The sequence below is a fragment of the Myotis brandtii genome, unplaced genomic scaffold (assembly GCF_000412655.1).
Source record: "Myotis brandtii unplaced genomic scaffold, ASM41265v1 scaffold422, whole genome shotgun sequence".
Lineage (NCBI taxonomy): Eukaryota > Metazoa > Chordata > Mammalia > Chiroptera > Vespertilionidae > Myotis > Myotis brandtii.
In genome coordinates, this window is record NW_005366171.1 from 3,081,651 (window position 1) to 3,102,051 (window position 20,401).

Below are 20,401 nucleotides of genomic sequence, written 5' to 3' on the forward strand. Positions count from 1 at the left end.
TATTTTTAAAAAAGAACTTCATTTACATTTCATAAAATAATGTGAAATTATATAAAATAATTAAATAACTTTAAATTCATGATGAAATCTTTGACCAGGGTCTTGATCTTGAACCGCTTTCCAAATATCTAACATGGCTTTCGAGAGAACATTACCTTCCCTTCCATGCCTTGCTTGAGATCCAGGCCTGAGAATCTGACCGTGCTCAGCTGGAAATACCACGCCTAGTTACAAGTGCTCATCTGGATCACATCGGGACATTAGGCCTTTTATTTGTCCAGTAGGTGGGTATTTTCAGTCTCAATTGAGTGTATGATTTTTTAAAGCAATCCTTAAAATGCTTGTTTATAACTTTTGTTAACTCTTTAGATTGTGTGATCATGTCTCCAGGAATACAGTGGGGCCTTGACTTACGAGTGTCCCGACTAACGAGTTTTTTGAGATACCAGCTGTCTCTCGGCCGATTTTTTGCATTGAGTTGATAGAGTAATTTGAGTTAACGAGCTTGGTCTTGGAACGAATTAAACTCGTAAGTCAAGGCCCCACTGTAATTGTTAAAGCTGTGTTAAACTTCTTTGTGCTTTTTTTGGTTTGGTTTGGTTTGTTTTGGTTGGTTTGGTTTGGTTTGGTTTGGATTGGATTGGATTGGTTTGGTTTGGTTTGGTTTGGTTTGGTTTGGTTTGGTTTTGTACCAAGCCCATCAGGGGGCCTCCATAAACATTGAAAACTAGCCATGATTGGGCCATGTCAGGTTAATGTGTGTCAACCGATGGTCGTTGGCACCAATTCATTGCCAACAGGAATCCCTAATTTGAGTCAGTGAAGAAGAAAACTATATTCAGTGTAAAACGGCTCAATTGTGATACAGCACAGCTGCGAAAGCAGCACAGCTGTGAGGTGGCCCCATAGCCAGGCCCCTCTCGGCGACACTGCTCTGCGCCTTGGTCTGCTCTGCTCCATGCCAATCTGCTTTATGCTGTGCTGATCTGCTCTGCTCTGGCCAGACATCTTCCATGTTTCAGCTCAGCCCAAAGAGACACAGTCCTGAATGGAAAAGCAAAGTGCACTCTCCGAGCCAGAGGGAACTGGCTTATATGGACAGAAGTCCTGTCCATCCTCATGTAAATGAGGACTCCAAGTCCTGGAAGTTTGATTGGCCCAAAAGGTGCTGTCCTGATTGGTCAGAATAGAGCCTGATTGGCTGGAGCTATGCAGTTCCTGTTGGATGGGGAAAACTTCAGTCCCATTGGTTGAAATAGGATTCCAGAACTCCGATAACACGTTAAGTGCCCAGCCTGTTTTGTCTTCCAGACGGAAAGTATAGTGTCAGTCACCGGTGACTGACAGGGCTGGCTCAGATGGCAGGAACAGTGCAGGCAGTTCTGTACAGAAGCAGGCAGTCTGGTGCCAGCTTCTGCTGGGCCAGAGCCCTGGCTTTCCTTGGACAACCCTTGGAAGGCTGTCTCTAAATCTGGTGAGATAAGTGGGAAAGAATAAGTCCCTGTCCTCCAGGCCCCACTACACAGCTGGTATCGGAAGCTGCTCTGCACAGCCACCTCCAACAGAAGGGGAAGGATGTCCCTCATTCAGACTCTGGTCTTTCCGTTATAGAGGAGAAGGGAGGTGGAGCTCTGTGAAGCAGGAGAAAGCACAGTTGGGTCCCTGGCTCTGCCTACAAAACTCTTCCTTGAATGATTGCTGGGAAAGTGACTCTTCCTTGAAGTCTCAGTTGCCCCAGGATGTTTCCTCTTCTCAGCGCAGGTGACACCTTACTCACATCTGAGTGTCCCCATGATCTGCTCCTGGCTGTCTCCCCTGCTGACCAGAGGACTCCTTTGGAGGAGAGACACTGCCTTAGCCATGCTGTGTCCCAGCCCCTGGCACAAGGCTGGCAGTGATGAGGCACTCATTTTTGAATGCACAAGTGAATAAATTAACATAATGTAGGAAACTGGGGGCTTTGTAATGGAATTGGAAGCATTGACAAATGGGAAGGCCGGGGCAGCCGCAAATGAAAAATCTTAAGTCACTGCAACAAGCACCTACCGATAACTACCCTGTTTTTAGTTTCCATCTAGAGCACTGGCGCAGGTAGGTACAAACATTTTTATAATGTAGTGTATCGACTATGGTCAGTCTTTCACAGTTACCATGAGATCAGTAAAGTTTCAAGGCCATCCTCTTACACTGGACTCTTTCTGGATCCTAAACCTAATTCTTTAAGAGCCACACCTTCTCCCCACAATTGTATCAAATTCAGGTTCCACAAAACCTGGACTTACCGTTGCATTCAATAGCTACTTATTGCATGGGGAGGGGTCGATTGGGAAAAAGGAGACATATGTAATACTTTAAACAACAACAACAAAAAAGAAAGAAAACAAAACATAAATGATGGCTGCATTATAACACTAAATAAATAAATAAATAAATTTAAGCAAAAAAAAAAAAAAAAAAAAAAAAAAGCTATTTATTGATCTCTGATATGTGCCCAATACTGTGCTAGGCACTGGGAGTAGAGCAGCGCATGAGAAAGACACTCCCAATCTTGGCACTCGCTGCTCAGTACAGTGGAAAGACAGGCAGTTAGCTGTGGTCACAGTGCAGTAGTTTACATGGGGAAGTGAGGTACAGAGTGGACAATTACTATTTTTTTTACTATCCACCCAGATCCCTTACAAAGTTTTTTGTTTTCCCCCATACTGTAAGTCTTGGTGGGAGTCTTGACACAACAGGGGCCCAGAAGGCCAGTCCTTGCTTGCTAAAGAAAACCAAGGTAGCAAGGGGTGGACACATGATCCAAGCTCAATTAACTGCGAACTTCTCCCTGAGACTCTGAACCTGGACCAGATGTCACTGGAGAATTCATTCGCATACTGGCCCGGGAAGCTCCAGGGTTTGATGGGGGTGGTTACACCACTGTCTTAGCCAGGTTCTCTCTGGTTGATTCTATCCAACTTCTCTTAGTCACCATTCATTTCCAAACCTGGTGGATCTCTTAAGTGGAGTTCCAATGAACTCCCCTTCTACTTAGTTTGTCCACAGTGAGTTTCTCTTCTTTGCTATCAAGAACTCCCCCAATTCAACCTTGGCAGAGGAAGGCAGGCTTTCCAAATGTGGGATATCCATGCTAATATCTGGAGGAGAGTAAGACTAAGTTAGATGAAGAGGGGGGAATAGTAGGGAGAGCAATGTTCCAGGCAGATAAAATAGCCTTTGCAAAGGCCCAGAGATTAGGAGAGATGAAAAAATAAAATGTAAAAGAGGGGAAACAGCAGATGGCTTGAGGCCTTGTTAAATTAAGGAATTTGAGGTTTTGTTTTGTTTTGTTTTGTTTTAAATATATTTTATTGATTTTTTACAGAGAGGAAGGGAGAGAGATAGAGAGTTAGAAACATCGATGAGAGAGAAACATCGATCAGCTGCCTCCTGCACACCTCCTACCGGGGATGTGCCCGCAACCCAGGTACATGCCCTTGACCGGAATCGAACCTGGGACCTTCCAGTCTGCAGGCCGACGCCCTATCCACTGAGCCAAACCGGTTTCGGCAGGAATTTGAATTTTATTCTGAGGAAAACCTGGAGCCACGGAAAGGCCAAGGAAAGAGCAGATGCTTATGGAAGACCACTCTGATTGTAATGTGGAGAATGGACTAGGAGAGCAAGATGAGAGGCAGGAGACCAAGTGGAAGCTTAGTGTATGAGTTATTCAGGTGCTTGGACTAGGGTGGTGCAGTGGAGAGAGAGGGAGAAAAGTGGCTTCAATAGCTATAATGTAAATAAAATGAATAGAATGCAATGATTGGTTGAGAGGGAGGAGGGGCCACGGCTGACTCATGTTCCATTTAAAGTTCTTATGGCACATTCAGATAACGTCCAGGACCTGGCTGGATGTGCAAGTCTGACATTCTGGGAAGACGTTTGATTCAAGACGTAGATGTCATCAGCAGATAGATGGTGATTGGAGTTACAAGAGTAAGTGATAAGAATTGAGGGAAGAAAGCAGAGCATTCATGAGCCAGGCTAGAAAAGAGCCTAAAAAGGAGACCAAGAAGCCTGAGAGGAAGACAAAGAGCAGTCGACTGTTTTTTATTTTATTTTTATTGACTTCGGAGAGGAAGAGAGAGGAGGGAGAGAGAAACATCAATGATGAGAGAGAATCATTGATCGGCTGCCTCCTGTATGCTCCCTACTGGGGATCAAGCCCACAACCTGGGCATGTGCCCTTGACTGGAATCAAACCTGTGACGCTTCAGTCCACAGGCCGACACTCCATCCACTGAGCCAAACCAGCTAGGACGACTGTTGCTTTTGAGTCAAGTAAGACCGAGCAATGCCCATTAGATCTTAGCTGGTGATTGCAAGCTCAGGATGGAAGTTCTTAGGAGAGATGTTTTAGAAAAGCTACTGAGATAATTAAATATTTAAAATAGAAAAAAAAAAGCTACTGCGATCAGACATGGATTCACATACAGGGTGGAGCAAATGCAGGTTTAGTCTTGAGTACATGTAACAGTTTATTCTTTTTTTTTTAAAATTAAATCTTTATTGTTCTAAATATTTATAGAAAAAAAAAAGCTACTGCGATCAGACATGGATTCACATACAGGGTGGAGCAAATGCAGGTTTAGTCTTGAGTACATGATGTAGTTTATTCTTTTTTTTTTAAAATTAAATCTTTATTGTTCAGGTTACATTTGTTCCTCTTTTTTTCCCCCCCATTACTCCCCTCCTCCCAGTTCCCGCCCCATCCTCCGCCCTCACTCCCCACCCACTATCCTCATCCATAGGTGCACGATTTTTGTCCAGTCTCTTCCCGCATCTCCCACTCCCCTTTCCCCCCAAGAATAGTCAGTCCATTCCCTTTCTATGTCCCTGATTCATTATAATCACCAGTTCATTCTGTACATCAGATTATTTATTCACTTGGTTCTTAGATTCACTTGTTGATAGATGCATGTTTGTTGTTCACAATTTGTATCTTTACCTTTTTCTTCTTCCTCTTCTTAAAGGATACCTTTCAGCATTTCGTATAATACTGGTTTAGTGGTGATGAACTCCTTTAGCTTTTCCTTATCTGTGAAGCTCTTTATCTGACCTTCAATTCTGAATGATAGCTTTGCTGGATAAAGTATTCTTGGTTGTAGGTTCTTGGTATTCAGCACTTTGAATATTTCTTGCCATTCCCTTCTGGCCTGCCAAGTTTCTGTTGAGAAATCAGCTGACAGTCGTATGGGTATTCCCTTGTAGGTAATTGAGTCTCTTTCTCTTGCTGCTTTTAAGATTCTCTCTTTGTCTTTTGCTCTTGGCATTTTAATTATGATGTGTCTTGGTGTGGTCCTCTTTGGATTCCTTTTGTTTGGGGTTCTCTGCGCTTCTTGGACCTGTAAGTCCATTTCTTTCACCAGGTGGGGGAAGTTTTCTGCCATTATTTCTTCAAATAGGTTTTCAATATCTTGCTGTCTCTCATCTTCTGGCACCCCAATTATTCTGATGTTTGTACGCTTGAAGCTGTCCCAGAGGCTCCTTACACTATCTTCGTATTTTCGGATTCTTTTTTCATTTTGCTTTTCCGGTTGGGTGTTTTTTGCTTCTTCGCATTTCAAATCTTTGGCTTGATTCTTGCGCTCCTCTGGTCTGCTATTGGGTGTCTGTATAATATTCTTTATTTCAGTCCGTGTATGCTTAATTTCTAGTTGGTTCTTTATCATAGCATCGAGGGTCTCATTAGTTTTCGTGACTCTCTCCTCAAGTTTATTGACAGCTTCTAGCACATTTTTGCAAGCCCTCAAAATTGCGATTTTTAGCTCTATATCCTCCATTTCTGTCATGTTTTTTTGTCTCCGCATTTTTTATGCTTTCTTGGTGCACCCCCTAGTGGTCTTTGTGCGCAGTCTTGTTCTAGTTGAGCCTTGATTGTTGTAGTTAATACTAGAGGGATTTGACCACCAGGCCGACTGGCTGTGAGAATCAGCTGTGTCTGCTGCAGTGGGAAAACTTCTGTCCTCTGGGGGGGCGCTAATCTAGCCTTTGCCTGCGGCGATCCGGCAAATGGCTCTGCGCAGGGCTTGGGCGGGGCGGGCTCAACAGGGCGGGCGGAGGGAGCCGTTATGGTGCCCTCAGTCCTGTTCCCAGAGGCTCTGCTTCTCAGAACCCCCGGAACCGCTGCAAACCTCGGAGGGAAAGCTGCCTTCCAACTGATGCCAGACACTCCCGCTTCTCCCGTTTGGGTCCGAGTCCCCAGCGATTCGCCCGTATCTGGAGCTCAGAGTCTGAGACTCCCCCCTGACCGAAAACGACAACCGCGCTCTCAGCCACCAGCCCGCTTTGCGCGCGCACCTCCGCACCTGAGTTTTTTCCACACTGCGCCTCCTCTGAGCCTCGGTGTGCTGTTATTTTTCCTTCTAGTTGAAGAGTCTCTCCTCAGCCAGCCTTCCTGTGGTTCTGGGTGATGTCCGTTCCGTCTTTTAGTTGTATTTTTGAAGTGGTTGTTTGCGGCAGCAGTCTCCGGTGTTTACCTATGCCGCCATCTTGGTCTCCTCAACAGTTTATTCTTGTATTGTTAACTGTTGTGTTAGTTTCCACACAAGAATAAACTGTTTCATGTATTCACGACTAAACCTATTTTTGCCCCACCCTATATATTGAAGGACTACTAGGTGCGGGGCTCTAAGCTGACTCACATATTACTTTATTTAGTTCTCCTGGCAATGCTTAACCATTCGCCCCATTATAAAAAAATTAAAAGCTCAGAATTGAAATGACCTTGCTTAACATCACACTGCTAATAGGTGGTAGGGATGAATCCTAGATCTATCTATAACTTAAGTCTGAGATATGTAAATTTTATTGATTTTTTTACAGAGAGGAAGGGAGAGGGATAGAGTCAGAAACATCAATGAGAAACATCGAAGAGCTGCCTCCCGCACACTCCTCACTGGGGATGTGCCCACAACCACGGCACACGCCCTTGACCGGAATCGAACCCAGGACCTTTCAGTCAGCAGGCAGACGCTCTATCCACTGAGCCAAACCTGTTAGGGCTTAAGTCTGAGTTCTTTCCACAACCTCTTCTTTTATGTCCAGTTCCTGCTGTGTAAGATAATTTTATTAATTTGTGATTTGGTTCAACAAATACTTGAGCTTACTGTGTGCTAGGCACTATTCTAGGTGTGGGGGATACAGTAGAGAACAAAACAGTCAAAAAGTTCAATCTCTTCACATTCTGTAGGGGGTCAGATATATTCAGTACGTCATATACCAGGTGTACCGGTTAATGCGATTTTGTAATCAAAGAAAACACGATAATTTCAAGAGAAACATCAAAAGTGCTTTATTCAAAGTAATGTCCATTGCTAGCTACACATTTCCCCCATCTTTCAGGTAATTTGTGGATACCGTCCCAATAGAATTTTTCTTGTTTTGAGGCAATCCATTCAGAGACCCAATTTTCCACTTCTTCGTACATTTTGAAGTGCTGCTCAGAAAATGTGTGTGCCATCCATCGGAACAAGTGGTAATCTGAAGGAGCAAGGTGAATACGGGGGTGGGGTGGGTTAATACTTCCCAGGTAAGATCTTTTAACATGTCTTTAACTGGTTTTGCAGTGTTTGATGGTGCGTCATCATGAAGCAAAATTACTTTGCCGTGTCTTCTGGCACATTCTGGTCATTTCACAATCAAAGTGTGGTTCAAATTGATTAGTTGTTGTCAGTAGCGATCAGTATTAACAGTTTCACTTGGTTTTAGAAGCTCACAATACACCTCACCTTCCTGATCCCACCAAACGCAGAGCATTGTCTTCTTTCCCAAGCAATTTGGCCTTGCAGTCGATGTTGATGGTTGACCTGGATCAACCCATGATTTTGTGCGTTTGCAATTCTCAAAATAAATCCACTTTTCATCGCCAGTCACAATTAGATGCAAAAAAGTCTTTCATGCCATTGAAACATTTTACTGATGACTTTTTGGTTTCCCATTTGTCTTTTGTTCAGTTGATGTGGCACCCATTTTCCTTCCTTTAAAATCTTTCCCATTGCTTGTAAACGATCTGAAATTGTTTGCTGAGCAACGTTTAATCTTTCTGCAAGTTGTTTTTGTTTGACATGCATCTTCATCCAATAGTGCTTGTAATTGTTGGTCTTCAAACTTTTTCGGTTGACCTGGACATTCTTTGTCTTTCATATCGAAATCATCACTTTTAAAGCATTTAAACCAGCGTTCACAAGTATCTTGAGATGGGAGCATGTTCACCATAAGCTTCTCGAAATATACAATAACTTTCAGCAGCACTTTTCTTCAAAATAATGAATTAAAACTTCCCACAAATGCGCCCTAGCCAGTTCGGCTCAGTGGATAGAGCGTCGGCCTGTGGACTAAAGGGTCCCAGGTTCAATTCTGGCCAAGGGCACATTAAAAACTTGCCGCAAATGCTTTTTTTGGCATGAAATTCGACATTTTTAAACATAAAAATATCCACGTTTACATCTTCAGAAAATATGACGAAGTTTTGAAGCTTGCTGTCAATACAACAAAATAACATACGTATCAAATCGCATATATATCAACATATGTGTACTCCATCTATTGAAAAAAATCCCATTAACTGGTACACCTGATAATGGTAGGCATGGAGTTACCTACAGCAGGAAAGAAGACGTATGTGTGCAGGGTTACATTTTAAAGAGGTGGACAGTAGGGACCTTACTAATAAATGTGACACTTGAGCTAAGACCTGATGAAGCTGAGGTAGCCAGTCATCTAGGCATTAAAAACCTCCAATACCTGGCGTGTCCCAGGAACCAAATGGAGGCCAGAGAAGAGAATCCAGTTAAGGCTACTGGGGCATATAGGATAGAAATGAGTGGAGAGGTAAGCTGTCCAATTCCTGTTTTGGAGGGAGAGCCAGGAGTTGATTAGATGTTGGGTTTGACAGTTAAGCAGCTGAGGTGTTTCCCACCAGAGACTGAGAAGGAACAGCCAACAAACAAGGTAGAAATGAAGTTTGTTGACTGAAAAGAAATCCCAGGGAATGATTCACTTTCCAATTCTGCCTACAGAATGAAAACTACTGAACATAGCCCTGGTTATTGATCTTGAGAAAGCTTCAGTGTATTTGAGCGCAGCCTGTTTGAGAATGGAAAAGGAACTGGCAAAATGAAGAGACAACTCTCTCAAAGGGGTAGTAAAAGATGCGGAATCTTATTTTTAAGGTAAGTCACTGCATAATTGTGTGCTGATACTAAAGGCATTATTCATACAAGGTGCATGCTGAGTACATCCAAATAATGTTCCATAGTATGGTAGGTTATACAATACTGTTTGGAGTAAGATGGATTATTCAAGGGATCATCAGTATGAGTTTTTTTGTTTAAAGTATTACATGTCCCCTCCCCCCCCAATTGTCCTCTCCCAGCCTGCCCCCACACTTCCCAGACCCACCCCCAACTCATTGTCTGTTGTGAGTTGTTCTTGAAGCATGGGAGTGGTATGTGAAAGCCCGACTTATGTAACCAATGACAACTACACATCAGGCCTAAGACTTCCTTTGGTCCAGTTCCCTAGCTGAATTAGAGGAATTCTGGCTGTAAACTAAAGCAAAGACCTACTATACACATTTACCAGGCTAACTCCAATGTCCCCTTTAAGGGGAAGGTTGGGCAGAAGGCCAGGAATAATGCAATTTATAGCTCATTAATTCCACAGCCCAGCAGTCAGCTTCCTAAGTTCTCTTTATCTAAAGTGGTCTGCAAGGAGGTCAGTTCCATTCCTGGTTGGGGCACATGCCCTGGTTATGAACTCAATCCCTAAGTAGGGGGCTTGCAGGAGGCAATGATTCATCATTCACTGATGTTTCTAGAACTCTCCCTCAAAAATCAAAACTAAAAAAAAAATTCATCTGCATGTCTCTACTTAGCCTTAATTTTATTGTACTCAGGATAGCCACCAAAAGCTCTAAGTCTATTATGTATGTTAGAATGTCAGTGAAGAGGCCTGCCAAAATAGTAAGGGCAAGCTTCTCTGACTCAAATAGGACACAAACATTGGTTCTACTCACCACCCAAGTTTGTTGCTATGTACTTATTATGAGACTTATGATCTCAGCACTGCCTTTGATTACAGGAATTGTTTATATATTATTTCCAATAACCTGACCTGAGAAGTTGTCTCATCATGGAAAGGTAGAGTAGTAAGAATTTAAAGTTCCCAAACTTTGAAGTTGGTGGATGATAATTTAAAGTCACACACAACTATATCAAGTATCACAATGTTTATTGATAGATACAAGTATATAAAATCAGGGCATGAACATGACTTGATAAATTAAGTAGACTTAATTTCAATACTATAATAAGAGGGACCAATTCAAATTCTCACCATTTGTTTCACACCCACAAAAACCACTTCAAGGGCATTAACGATCTCTCAAAACTGATCAGTTTTGTGCAAGTAAACCATGTTTCTTTTTAAAAAGACTTGTGCACTTGCCCAGGCTCAAGGATATTAAAATCTAGCACGTAAAGCCCATTACTAGAGGTAGAAATACAGGCAATATACTATTACGGCAACAACCATCAATTACAGTTAAGAATTTTTCTGTAACAACCAAATGGATAATCAAATATTGCAACAACTCAAGTATTACTGAGCAAAGTGCATTTCTACAGTATTCAGTGTTGCTATTCAGTTTTCTAACTTAAAACAGCCTATGATAACTGGCAGCAAAGAAGATCCTTGCAATAGACTGCCTTCTGCTTGCGAACTTATGATGTAAGTATTGCATGCTGCTAATATACTATCTAAACATTAAAGATACTCCTAAAATATTTGATGGTAGACTATGATTAAGACATTACACTACAAAAAAACCTTATGCAGAAGAAAATCCTAACTGACGTGCTTCTGCTTTAAATATTGTGAAAACATTACAGCGGAATGAATTTTCGCAGTGGTTAGGTCAAATGCAGTTACATCATAGCAACAGTATGTTTTGCACAATTTAAGGCTTTGGCTGGTTCTTTAGTCAGCTTCTTCCTCTGATTCTTCTTCTTCAGCAGTTTCTAGCCAGGTTAGCCACTGATTCACCTGTAAATTAATTTGTAACGTAAAAAAATAGGTAATACTGACGGAAAAACTCAAAACAGAAGCTTTGAAGACCGAATTAGCACCCACCAAAGGACAGCAGTTTTATGTTTACCTTTTATAATTGTTTCCAGGACATAAAGCAAATATACTATTTATATATTAGCTTTAAAGTTATTTTTTAAAGTATTCATTATTTAGATTTTGGATATCATACAAGCCAGCAGTCCCAAATGGTGGTCAGCAGATCACTGGTGTCCATGAGGTTTGAAAAGTTGGTGACCACTGATATAAACTATTTATGGTAAGTTAGCTCAGATGTCATTTTTTGACACCACTCGTTATATATTTCAGGATCCTTTTAGGAGACAGGAGACAGATGCTCTTTCCAAACCTACATCTGTTAAAGCTATACTGTGAAGGAGAGAGGGGAAAAGACGATTCCTAGCCCTGGTTGGTGTAGCTCAGTTGGTGTGTCCTCCTATACACCCAAAGGTTGTGGGTCTGCTTCCAGGCCAGGGCACATGCCTGGGCTATGGGTTCGATGCCCAGCCAGCTTGTCTGTGTGAGGCAACTGACTGATGTTTCTTTCTCCCTTCCCCTCTCTTAAAAAATGTCAAGAAAAGATTCCTAAATAAATGTCTAGCACCCCAAAATTGCTGGATCAGTCTCTCCAAGGACAGAGCTAAGTGTAAATGCTGCAAGGGTGATTGATCCTCATAGAGCCTTAGGAGTACAGATAAGATACTGTAGACCAGTTTCTCAAGGCCTGGTCCCCTGGAACACTAGTCTAACAATCACCTGGATCGTGTACCACAGACCTATGAAGTCAGAATCTCTCTATCTGGCCTGGAACCTGCTGTCATTTAGAATCCCCTAGAACCAGAATTCTACTCAGTCAGACTGAAAATCAAGCTATGAGAAAAAACAATCTCCTTTTTAATGGCATTAAAAAAAGGCTTAAACCCACCTTGCAATCTCACCCAGCCTTTAAGTGGCTTTACTTAAAATAAAATTAGCCACCTCTAACCTAACATTTTACACAAAGGATTGAAGCCTTTTACTTCATAGCTTTACCTCAGTTTGCTGAAGCTAACTACCTACTCTACCACAGCATGACAGCGCAGAATGGTACCTTCAAACCATTATGACTATTTTGCTTGTATTTCAGTTTTAAAGACTTGTCATTACAGTAAGACCAAGTAAACTGGAAAAAGCAGACCAAATTTCTCCAGCATAACATTTACCTGGAACAAAGCCTTGCCTTTCCCCGGAAACTCTTGGGTTATATCTTCTTTCCAAGCCAAGAAAGCTTCTTCTTCAATAATTTCCATGTCATAGAAGTGAACAAAAAAGCGGAGTAACATGCCTAAAAACAAAATGTCATCTCATTATTTAATGTGCTGTTTAAAAGTCGCCCCCCTACCTGCCCCTTTTCTGAGGCTGGTCCTCTCACCTTTTGGGAAGTTGCTGTTGTAGCAGTGCACCTGAAGAGCATAGAGGGCACTGACTTGTAGATCAACATGATCGTGAAGGAATTTCTGCATCACTGGCTTGAAAGAAAGCAGCAGTTGTTTTTCCTGCTCTAACTGCTCTTTGGAAGGAGCAGAGGAAGAATCTGTTTCATCACTGGGTGGGTTTACTTCACTAGAAATATACTGTAAGAAGCTACAGAGAAAAAGATCTTATTAGAACCCAAAAGTAAATTTTCTAACTAAAAACAGACAATTCTTAATCCCTTACCCTACAGACGTTTTGTAGGCGGCCAACATTTTCTTACCTAGTCATTAAGATGTTCACAAATCCTTTATCTACATGAAGTTTTGGGGAGATGTTATCTTTAATCCACTTATATATGGTTTGAGGGGATGGATCCAACTTTATTTGCTTCAATAGTTCCTTCTCCAATTTGAGAAGTGGGAATAAGAAACTCAGTCCCTTTCCTTCCAAAATCTCCAACATGCGATCCTTATTTTGATCAATTTCTGAAAAGACAAAGCCATTTTTGTATCAGGTGACAATTTTCCAAATGTACAAGATTCATGAAAAAGAATAAAGAGCTAACCCAGCAAAGAAAACTCTTGACATATGAAGCAAATTAAAGTAGTTAAAAATCATGACTTTTTAATAACAAAGTGAAATGTACTTGTGTGAGGTAATGCTTATTATCTGGGCAGGACAGACACACCATCTGACCTACACAACTCCATTCAAGGTACTAAGGAATCTAGACTTAGCATAAAAAACAGAAACAAAACAAAAAACTCCCCATCATTCTCTTACCTGGGAGCATTTTCTGCATATTGACCTTGCTTTGTTGAAAAAGTTCTGTTAACCACTCTCGATCTTGTAATTTAGCTAGTTGCTGAAGACAAAGTAAGAAGAGAGGAAAATGGGTGCCACTTTCCAGTGGTTGAGCTAGTTCTGAAATGCTCACCAGCTCTGAAATGATGGCACGAGCTGCAAACTGTGCTAAATATGATTTCACCAAGGGGATGTCAACCTCCAGTTTGGGGCACTGGTCCAATACATTCAGGAAAGCCTTAAAAGGAATATGTAACAGTCAGTTTATCCGTTCTTAAATTTGAATGGAAAGAGTCCTCACAGAATCAGAAAAGTATTCTACCTGCATGAAGTTGTCACTTGTGGCTATGCCTTCCTGTTTGAGTAAACTGATCAAAGAACTTGCTTTTTCTTTATCTTCATCACTTCTGTCTAGTGACAGGATGATTACTTTGCTTAACATCTCAGGAAGAAAGTGTTTAGGAGCCCTCATTTCTCTTACACCATTGACAGCTTCATTTGAATTTCCGCTATTCAGATATTCAGTCACAACAGTTTCCTGAAAAGAACACAATCCAAATGTCTTCAGTGCTTTTTCTAAAAAAAAAACAAAAAAATCAAACCAAATATACTTCATGATCTAGACTATGAGATTATCTGAAACTTACAGTTAGTTTAAGTAGTTCTTCCTTTGAGGGTGGAGGCTTTTTACTGGTCTTGGCAGGCTTTTCCTGGATAAGTGGTGGATTAGTTTTGAGACCAAGCTGAGGTGTCTAGAAAACAACATAATAGGTGTGAATGTTTTAATAAGAAATTAAAAAATGAACTTGTGAATTTAGAGGGAATACACTAAGAAAATCTTTAGACATCTTCAGAAAGTATGAAGTTGCTATACCTGTCCCAGAGGTGGTGTTTGAGTGCGTGGTGGTTGTGCACTAGGAGGGATCATAGTTATTTGGGGCTGAAGCTTTGGCACTTGATTTTTATTCATTAGGAACGACTGAGCAGGCCTCAGGCTAATCTAGAATTGAAAACAAATCAAAACAGACACCCAAATTAACAACATGCAGTTGGTAAGATACCAAATGTAACATTCCAAAATCCTAGGGCAGGAATGTAAATTTCACCAATAACTAAAAAGGTACTCTTTGTTAACAGGTTTAATTTCTGTCTAGAACCCTGAAGATCTGATTCATAGGAGAATCAGATACTATTAATTCTTACACTTATATCAGAATTCTCCTAGGACTGGCATCACTAAAATAACCAGAAAATGTAATTAGAGTTTAGGAAATATCTTGTTTTAATGTTAAGTCATTCTAGTTAGAGGGAAATCACAATCAAAATCTTGACAACCATTTTCCTTGTTCTCACTAAACACTTTAAGAAACTTGCCCTCATATCTCATAATCTTCGCTCATAGGACGCTGGACATATAAAGATAGAAAAAGTAGTACAGAAAAAGGAAGAAAGAAGATGAAGAATTCCAGCATTTAAGTCCTCTAACGCGTCTTTTTATAATCATCGGGCAATTTCTGAATTGACAAACTGTGGTATATCAAGTAACATAGGCAAATGTACCTCATCTGCATTAAGCTGTCCTTTCTTAGAAAACCGAGGTGGCATATCCTTCGACTGTCCTTGCAGCTGGGATAAGAGTCCCTGACTCTGGTTATGGTAGAGCTGGCTTAGCCCCTATTTCAGAAAGGGAGAAAGAAAGTCTAGATAAAAAGGGGTCCACAAATTATGGTAATAAAGTACCAAAGGGATGAGCCAAGCCATAAGGAAAGCTTAACTGAATTTGCCCAGAGAAAGTAAAAGATGAAACAGGGAAGAATATAAATCTAACCCTAACAGGAAATAAAGTGATGTGATTTTACTAATACTTTACTAATCTTAAGGACAAGTATTTCACCCAGTTTAAAACAACTGCCACAGATGTAAATTTGGTTTAGAAAAACACACATGACCCTAAAGTATTTGCACTTTCTAAAAAGCAAAACTAAATCACGTTACAGGGTTTAATACTTTTTGCTTAAACATTCTTAAGTTTTTCTTACCTGGCTTTTCATAAACTTGCCTCCCATCTCTCCAAACTGCGATTGTGTGGGAGGCATGATGTGTCCCCCATGGCCATTGAAGAGCTGGTTTGGGCGATGACGCCCCATGGTGGGTGAAAATCTATCCTGGATAACTCCTGGACCAGTACCAATTCCACTACCTTGAAATACATACATGGGACATCATTTTACAATTCTATTTTGTTATACTGATTTTTAAATTTAACCAAACCACTGTTTTGTTCAAAATCACCTGGCATTTGTCCAAACATATCAGCAAGTCCTCCAAGTGGGTCCCTATCCATTTTCATCCTGGGTGGCATGAACGGTCCCTCCAGAAAGAAGTCACTTCTCATCCCTTGAGCCATAGGAGCTGGAATAAACACTCCTAGATCCTTTAGAAATAAAGTGAATACAATACTTGTTTTGGACGCTTACATCAAACTACAATTCTTATTTTGGGGGAAAGCAGAAAAATTATGGACTATCAGGGTACTATTTATAATTTCTGAGCTCCACCAGTAAGATGAGATAGTCTCAAACAAGTTTTAAGAGGGCTCTTTGGTCATAATCTTAAAGCCCACCCAATAAAAGAAAAAAATCTTACCTTTACTGCATCTTGACGGATTTGATTGATCGTCTTTGGTCCATTGTCAAGAAAAGCCTTGCGAGGAACCCAATGGTGTTCTCGCAACTCTACGGTATCCTTTAATTTAAAAATAGTTTTAATAAATTTCATTTTAATATTCTAAACAGAAAAAGTGAGCTCATCAACATAATTAAAGAAACCAGTTTTACCTGCAGCAGGAAACGAATCCTCGCTGGCAATTCCTTACTTAACATCAAGGAGCACATTCGGGCAAAGTACTGATCCATTAAGGACTAATAAAGTAAAATAAAAAAAATCGTTAAAAGAAAGTGTTATGGCAAATGTATACTACTTAAGGCTTTTAAGACTTCCAGATTCTAATCAAGGTTAATGATTAAATATGGCAATCCCCTTTATCATTAAAAGTCATCTGATTTTAATGAAATCAAGATAAACTACTCATATTATTTGTTAGTAACACACGTACCTTGGCTCGTTCATGGTCTAATCTAGGTCCCACTGTCCTCATTATCTGACAGAGGCACTCCAAATCCTCTCCCATATCTTTGAGTTGGACTCTCTTCTTCTTTTCCAAAAGCTACCGAAAGAAATGACGGATATGTTGACAAAAATCATATGTTTATGTAGTACTTTTCCTTATGTTTGCATTGACAGAATCGCATCAGTTTTACCCCTACCTTACTACACCGCATACTTACTTTCATGTTCAGAACATTCAAGTTTTGCTGGTCATCTAAAATAATTAGTCGACTAACATTCTCAGATGGCAGAAACAATTATAATTGACTCATTTCCCCCAAATAATTGTGATTATCTAAGCCTAATTCTTAATCATACTTACTGTTTTGATGCACTTATGAAGGATAGATTCATGAATAAGATCAAGCTTTCCAAGTTCTCCAATGAATTTGATGTTCCCCAACATCTTGATCTTAGCAATGGCTCTCTGTTCCTCCTCCTCGGGGAGAAGGGGATTTTCACGCTTATCATAGACTGGAAAAAATAAAAAAGAATTCAAGTCAACATTCAGAATTAAGTTGAAAATGTACAGTACTACTTAATATCAAATATAAATCCTCACCATCAACATTTCTGGTTCGATTTTCAAATTCATCTTGTAATTTGGAGATTAGGAGGCGTCTGAATGTCTATTAAAAACAAAAGACATTTGGAAAGTTTTATTAATGAAATCTTTCAAATCAACTTTAAAAAATAGGCAAAGGAAGCACTACCACTTACTGTGCTTTGCTTCTGTCCTGGTTGACCCTCTGCTGCTGGGCCATCAAAGTTTGGTGCATCCTCTGCCAATCGCAGACATAGCTGAGCATACAGTGAGCTATACTTTGGCTCTTCTAAGGCTTTGTCCACAATCTACAGGAAATGTCATTTTAAAAATACTAAATATGACAACTTAATCCTTCCTTTATAACGTAATGATTCGTTGCATTCTTAATCTTCTCAAATTTCTTACTGACAAATTCTCCATGCCTCACTTATAATTTAGGAATTAAAAAACCCCTCTTTTGTAAGGTTAACAGTATAACCTGAATTAGACAATGCAAGTAAAGTGCTTAGAAAAACACAAGTATTTAACGGTTAGCTATTATAGTATACACTGAGTGGCCAGATTATTATGACCACCCCATCAGTACAATGAAGTGAATTAGTTACGCAAATAATAATAATAATAAAACCTTGAGAGTATTTGCTTAGGAAGTTTTCAATATTCAGTATTTTTGGAACTGTCAATGAAATACTCGTGGGGTGGTCATAATAACTGGCCGCTCAGTGTATTAAAGCCCAGTTATACAGATCTCATACTAGTCACTGCCGCCCCCCCCCACCCCCTGCGACTAGTATGCTGAACATCAAAACTGTAAACAGACACTGGAATGTTCTATCACTATCATGCAAATTCACCCAAGATCAAAACTGGCTGAAAAACAAACAAAAAACCCCAAATAGGCCTGTTTACGATATGCCCATTAACTTTCCATGCAACAATAGTATGAACAATTAAAAAACCACTTTTTAAGTTTGATGCCATTAAGTTAGTGGGTTTTAAAAAAAAACACCATTATTCAAAAACACATTTACCTAGCTCATTCCTCAGAGTTCTCAGCAATAATACAAGTGTGAAAAAACCCAAGATTGGTTTAATATTTTTCTTACCCTTTCAGTTAACTTACCAGCAGTATGACCCCTTTAAGGATGAGTTTAGACTCTACACCCACATTGAGGAGCTCAAGGCATAGCTTGTCAAACTTTTCAGGAGTAAGCTTATTTAGTATGCTGGGGGGAAAGGAATCACACAATTGTCAGCTAAAACACAAAGAATTATTAACTTGGAAAACAGTTTTTAAATTATGTTCATTTTTTCTTCTATCGTCTCCCTTTAATATCAAGACATTTCTTTGTACCCATCTAACCAAAGAGACTTAAAAAAATTTAATTTAGATGATAATACCTGTACCTGATTGGGGGTCTCCAGCTGTCTGACAAATCTTTCACTCGTCCTCAAAAACCAGAGAACAAGAGCCCTCCTATTATCAAGGCCAGACGCAGGAGCTAAGACCTGTTCTGTGCACCTCACTGGGTTACACACCAGACATGGGCAATGTCAGCACAACAGGCTGAAAGCAACTCTAAGCCCCCAAATACTGATGGTGCTGCTCTTTAAGATAAAACCATCCACACCGGCATTTGTTAAAAGACCAAGTAGACCTATAAACTTACCCTCTTACTTTCCTGAAGATTGCATCATGTCGTTCTTTTTCATTTGCGGAGTTGTTTGCTGCGGAGTTGTCATCTCGTCTAGTGCTTCGTGCAGGAATCCATTTCTGAGCGTTTTGCCCTGGGGTTTTCCCCAGGAACTCGCTAATAAAAATATATTTATAATTGAAATTAAGACAATTTAAAATGTAGCACCCAAACACATAGATCAACTGTCATACTGATCACAAATCCTTCTAAATAAAACAAATTTCAGTTTAGGGTTTCTCAATTTCCCTTACAACTAAAAACTCAATCAGTGGTTCTCAAACAAGTATGCATCTGAATCGCCTTACAGGCTTTTGTTAGAACAGGTTGCTGCTGCAGTGGGTCGGGGCAGGGCCCGAGGATTTACATGTCTAAGAGACTCCCAGGTGCTGCCAATGCTGCCCCACCCTGGGAACCAACATTTTCTAAGTCTCATGACCATGTTACATGTATAATCTAAATTTAGGTTCTTTTTCAGAAATCATTAGGTTGGGATTCCTGAGGTCTAATGCTGTAATTATTTTGTTATGCATGACAAAGATTATTAATACAATCTGTTATTTGTAAAACTCATTGTTTTTACATGTTTACCTGTTGCCAGCAGTCTTGGGATAGTGCTGAGGTGCACCCCTACTTCCTCCTCCGCCCGAAGAAGCACTAATTAAAAGAAAAACATTTTAAAAAACTAGACCCCAATTATGTTTCATTCAGAGGGATAAAGGATCTCTTTAATTATTCTGTATTTTAGAAAATTACACCACAGATGAAGACTGAACTTGCGCCAAATGAAAAGCCAAACGATTGATTACATTTATTTTCACATGGCAATTAACAGAAGATAATGAACATTTAAGGCCTTCAAAGAAAAACGAACAAGACACATTATAAATTAAATGTACAGCACATTTATTCAGAATTATTTAGTGTGGCGATTCTTTTGGTTTTGGGACTGGTCTTTAACAGTTGCCCAGAATAAAGCTACACACACCTGAAACGAGAAGCACCCCCTTCTGCGATCGCACTCTCCACTTTGGCGGCTTGACAATGAAGAATCTTCAAAAGAATAATATTAATGGATGGGGTGGGGAGGGATGGGGGTGGGAGAAATGAAAAACCTAGAATGAGAAAGAGTACAAAATTAGACGCTGCTCACACACAAATCTGCAGCCCGCCTTCAATTATCATTCACTCCTGACCCTGGCCCGCAGTCGATGGAACTTTCCCTGCACTGCAGATCCCAGACTCGCAAAAGGGCAGTAAGATTTAGTTGTTTAGCCAACTGGAAATTCCCTTGTGTTCAAGGATGCAAAGAGCCTTCGCATACATATAAAAACATCCCAGCTGGTAAGAAAGACTGAGAAAAAGCCATTCTCCCTCCTGTAACACTGAGCACTGAGATCAGTAATAGAAAATCTAACCATCAACCCGGGCACTTTCTGTGGGAAAGGCCCCGAGAGCTGATGCCAACGACCCGCCGAAGCCTGGAGCAGGGACAGCCGACCGCCGGCAGCTCCCTGTCCCCACAGTTCACTCCTCCGCGGGGGGCACCGGGGAGGCGCCCAGAGGGGAGCCCAGCGCGGCACCAACAGGCGGAGGCCAGGCCGCA

General features: G+C 40.6%; 1 protein-coding gene across 1 annotated transcript in view; it reads right to left on the reverse strand.

Annotated features, from left to right (window-relative positions):
* Nucleotides 1-10,255: 10,255 nt before the first annotated feature.
* EIF4G2 (eukaryotic translation initiation factor 4 gamma, 2) overlaps nt 10,256-20,401 on the reverse strand; it is a gene marked incomplete at its 5' end in the record, with an annotated part of 10,900 nt that continues 754 nt past the window's right edge. Inside the window, 21 exons of the mRNA XM_014545900.1 lie at nt 10,256-11,085; nt 12,330-12,451; nt 12,539-12,750; nt 12,863-13,067; nt 13,366-13,624; nt 13,709-13,924; nt 14,034-14,138; nt 14,261-14,386; nt 14,947-15,060; nt 15,426-15,586; nt 15,679-15,820; nt 16,033-16,131; nt 16,224-16,307; nt 16,502-16,612; nt 16,877-17,028; nt 17,117-17,183; nt 17,275-17,406; nt 18,225-18,327; nt 18,772-18,912; nt 19,387-19,452; nt 19,784-19,848. Of these exons, the coding sequence (XP_014401386.1) occupies nt 11,020-11,085; nt 12,330-12,451; nt 12,539-12,750; nt 12,863-13,067; nt 13,366-13,624; nt 13,709-13,924; nt 14,034-14,138; nt 14,261-14,386; nt 14,947-15,060; nt 15,426-15,586; nt 15,679-15,820; nt 16,033-16,131; nt 16,224-16,307; nt 16,502-16,612; nt 16,877-17,028; nt 17,117-17,183; nt 17,275-17,406; nt 18,225-18,327; nt 18,772-18,912; nt 19,387-19,452; nt 19,784-19,848 (2,748 nt within the window). The remainder of the gene's footprint in view (nt 11,086-12,329; nt 12,452-12,538; nt 12,751-12,862; nt 13,068-13,365; nt 13,625-13,708; nt 13,925-14,033; nt 14,139-14,260; nt 14,387-14,946; nt 15,061-15,425; nt 15,587-15,678; nt 15,821-16,032; nt 16,132-16,223; nt 16,308-16,501; nt 16,613-16,876; nt 17,029-17,116; nt 17,184-17,274; nt 17,407-18,224; nt 18,328-18,771; nt 18,913-19,386; nt 19,453-19,783; nt 19,849-20,401) is intronic.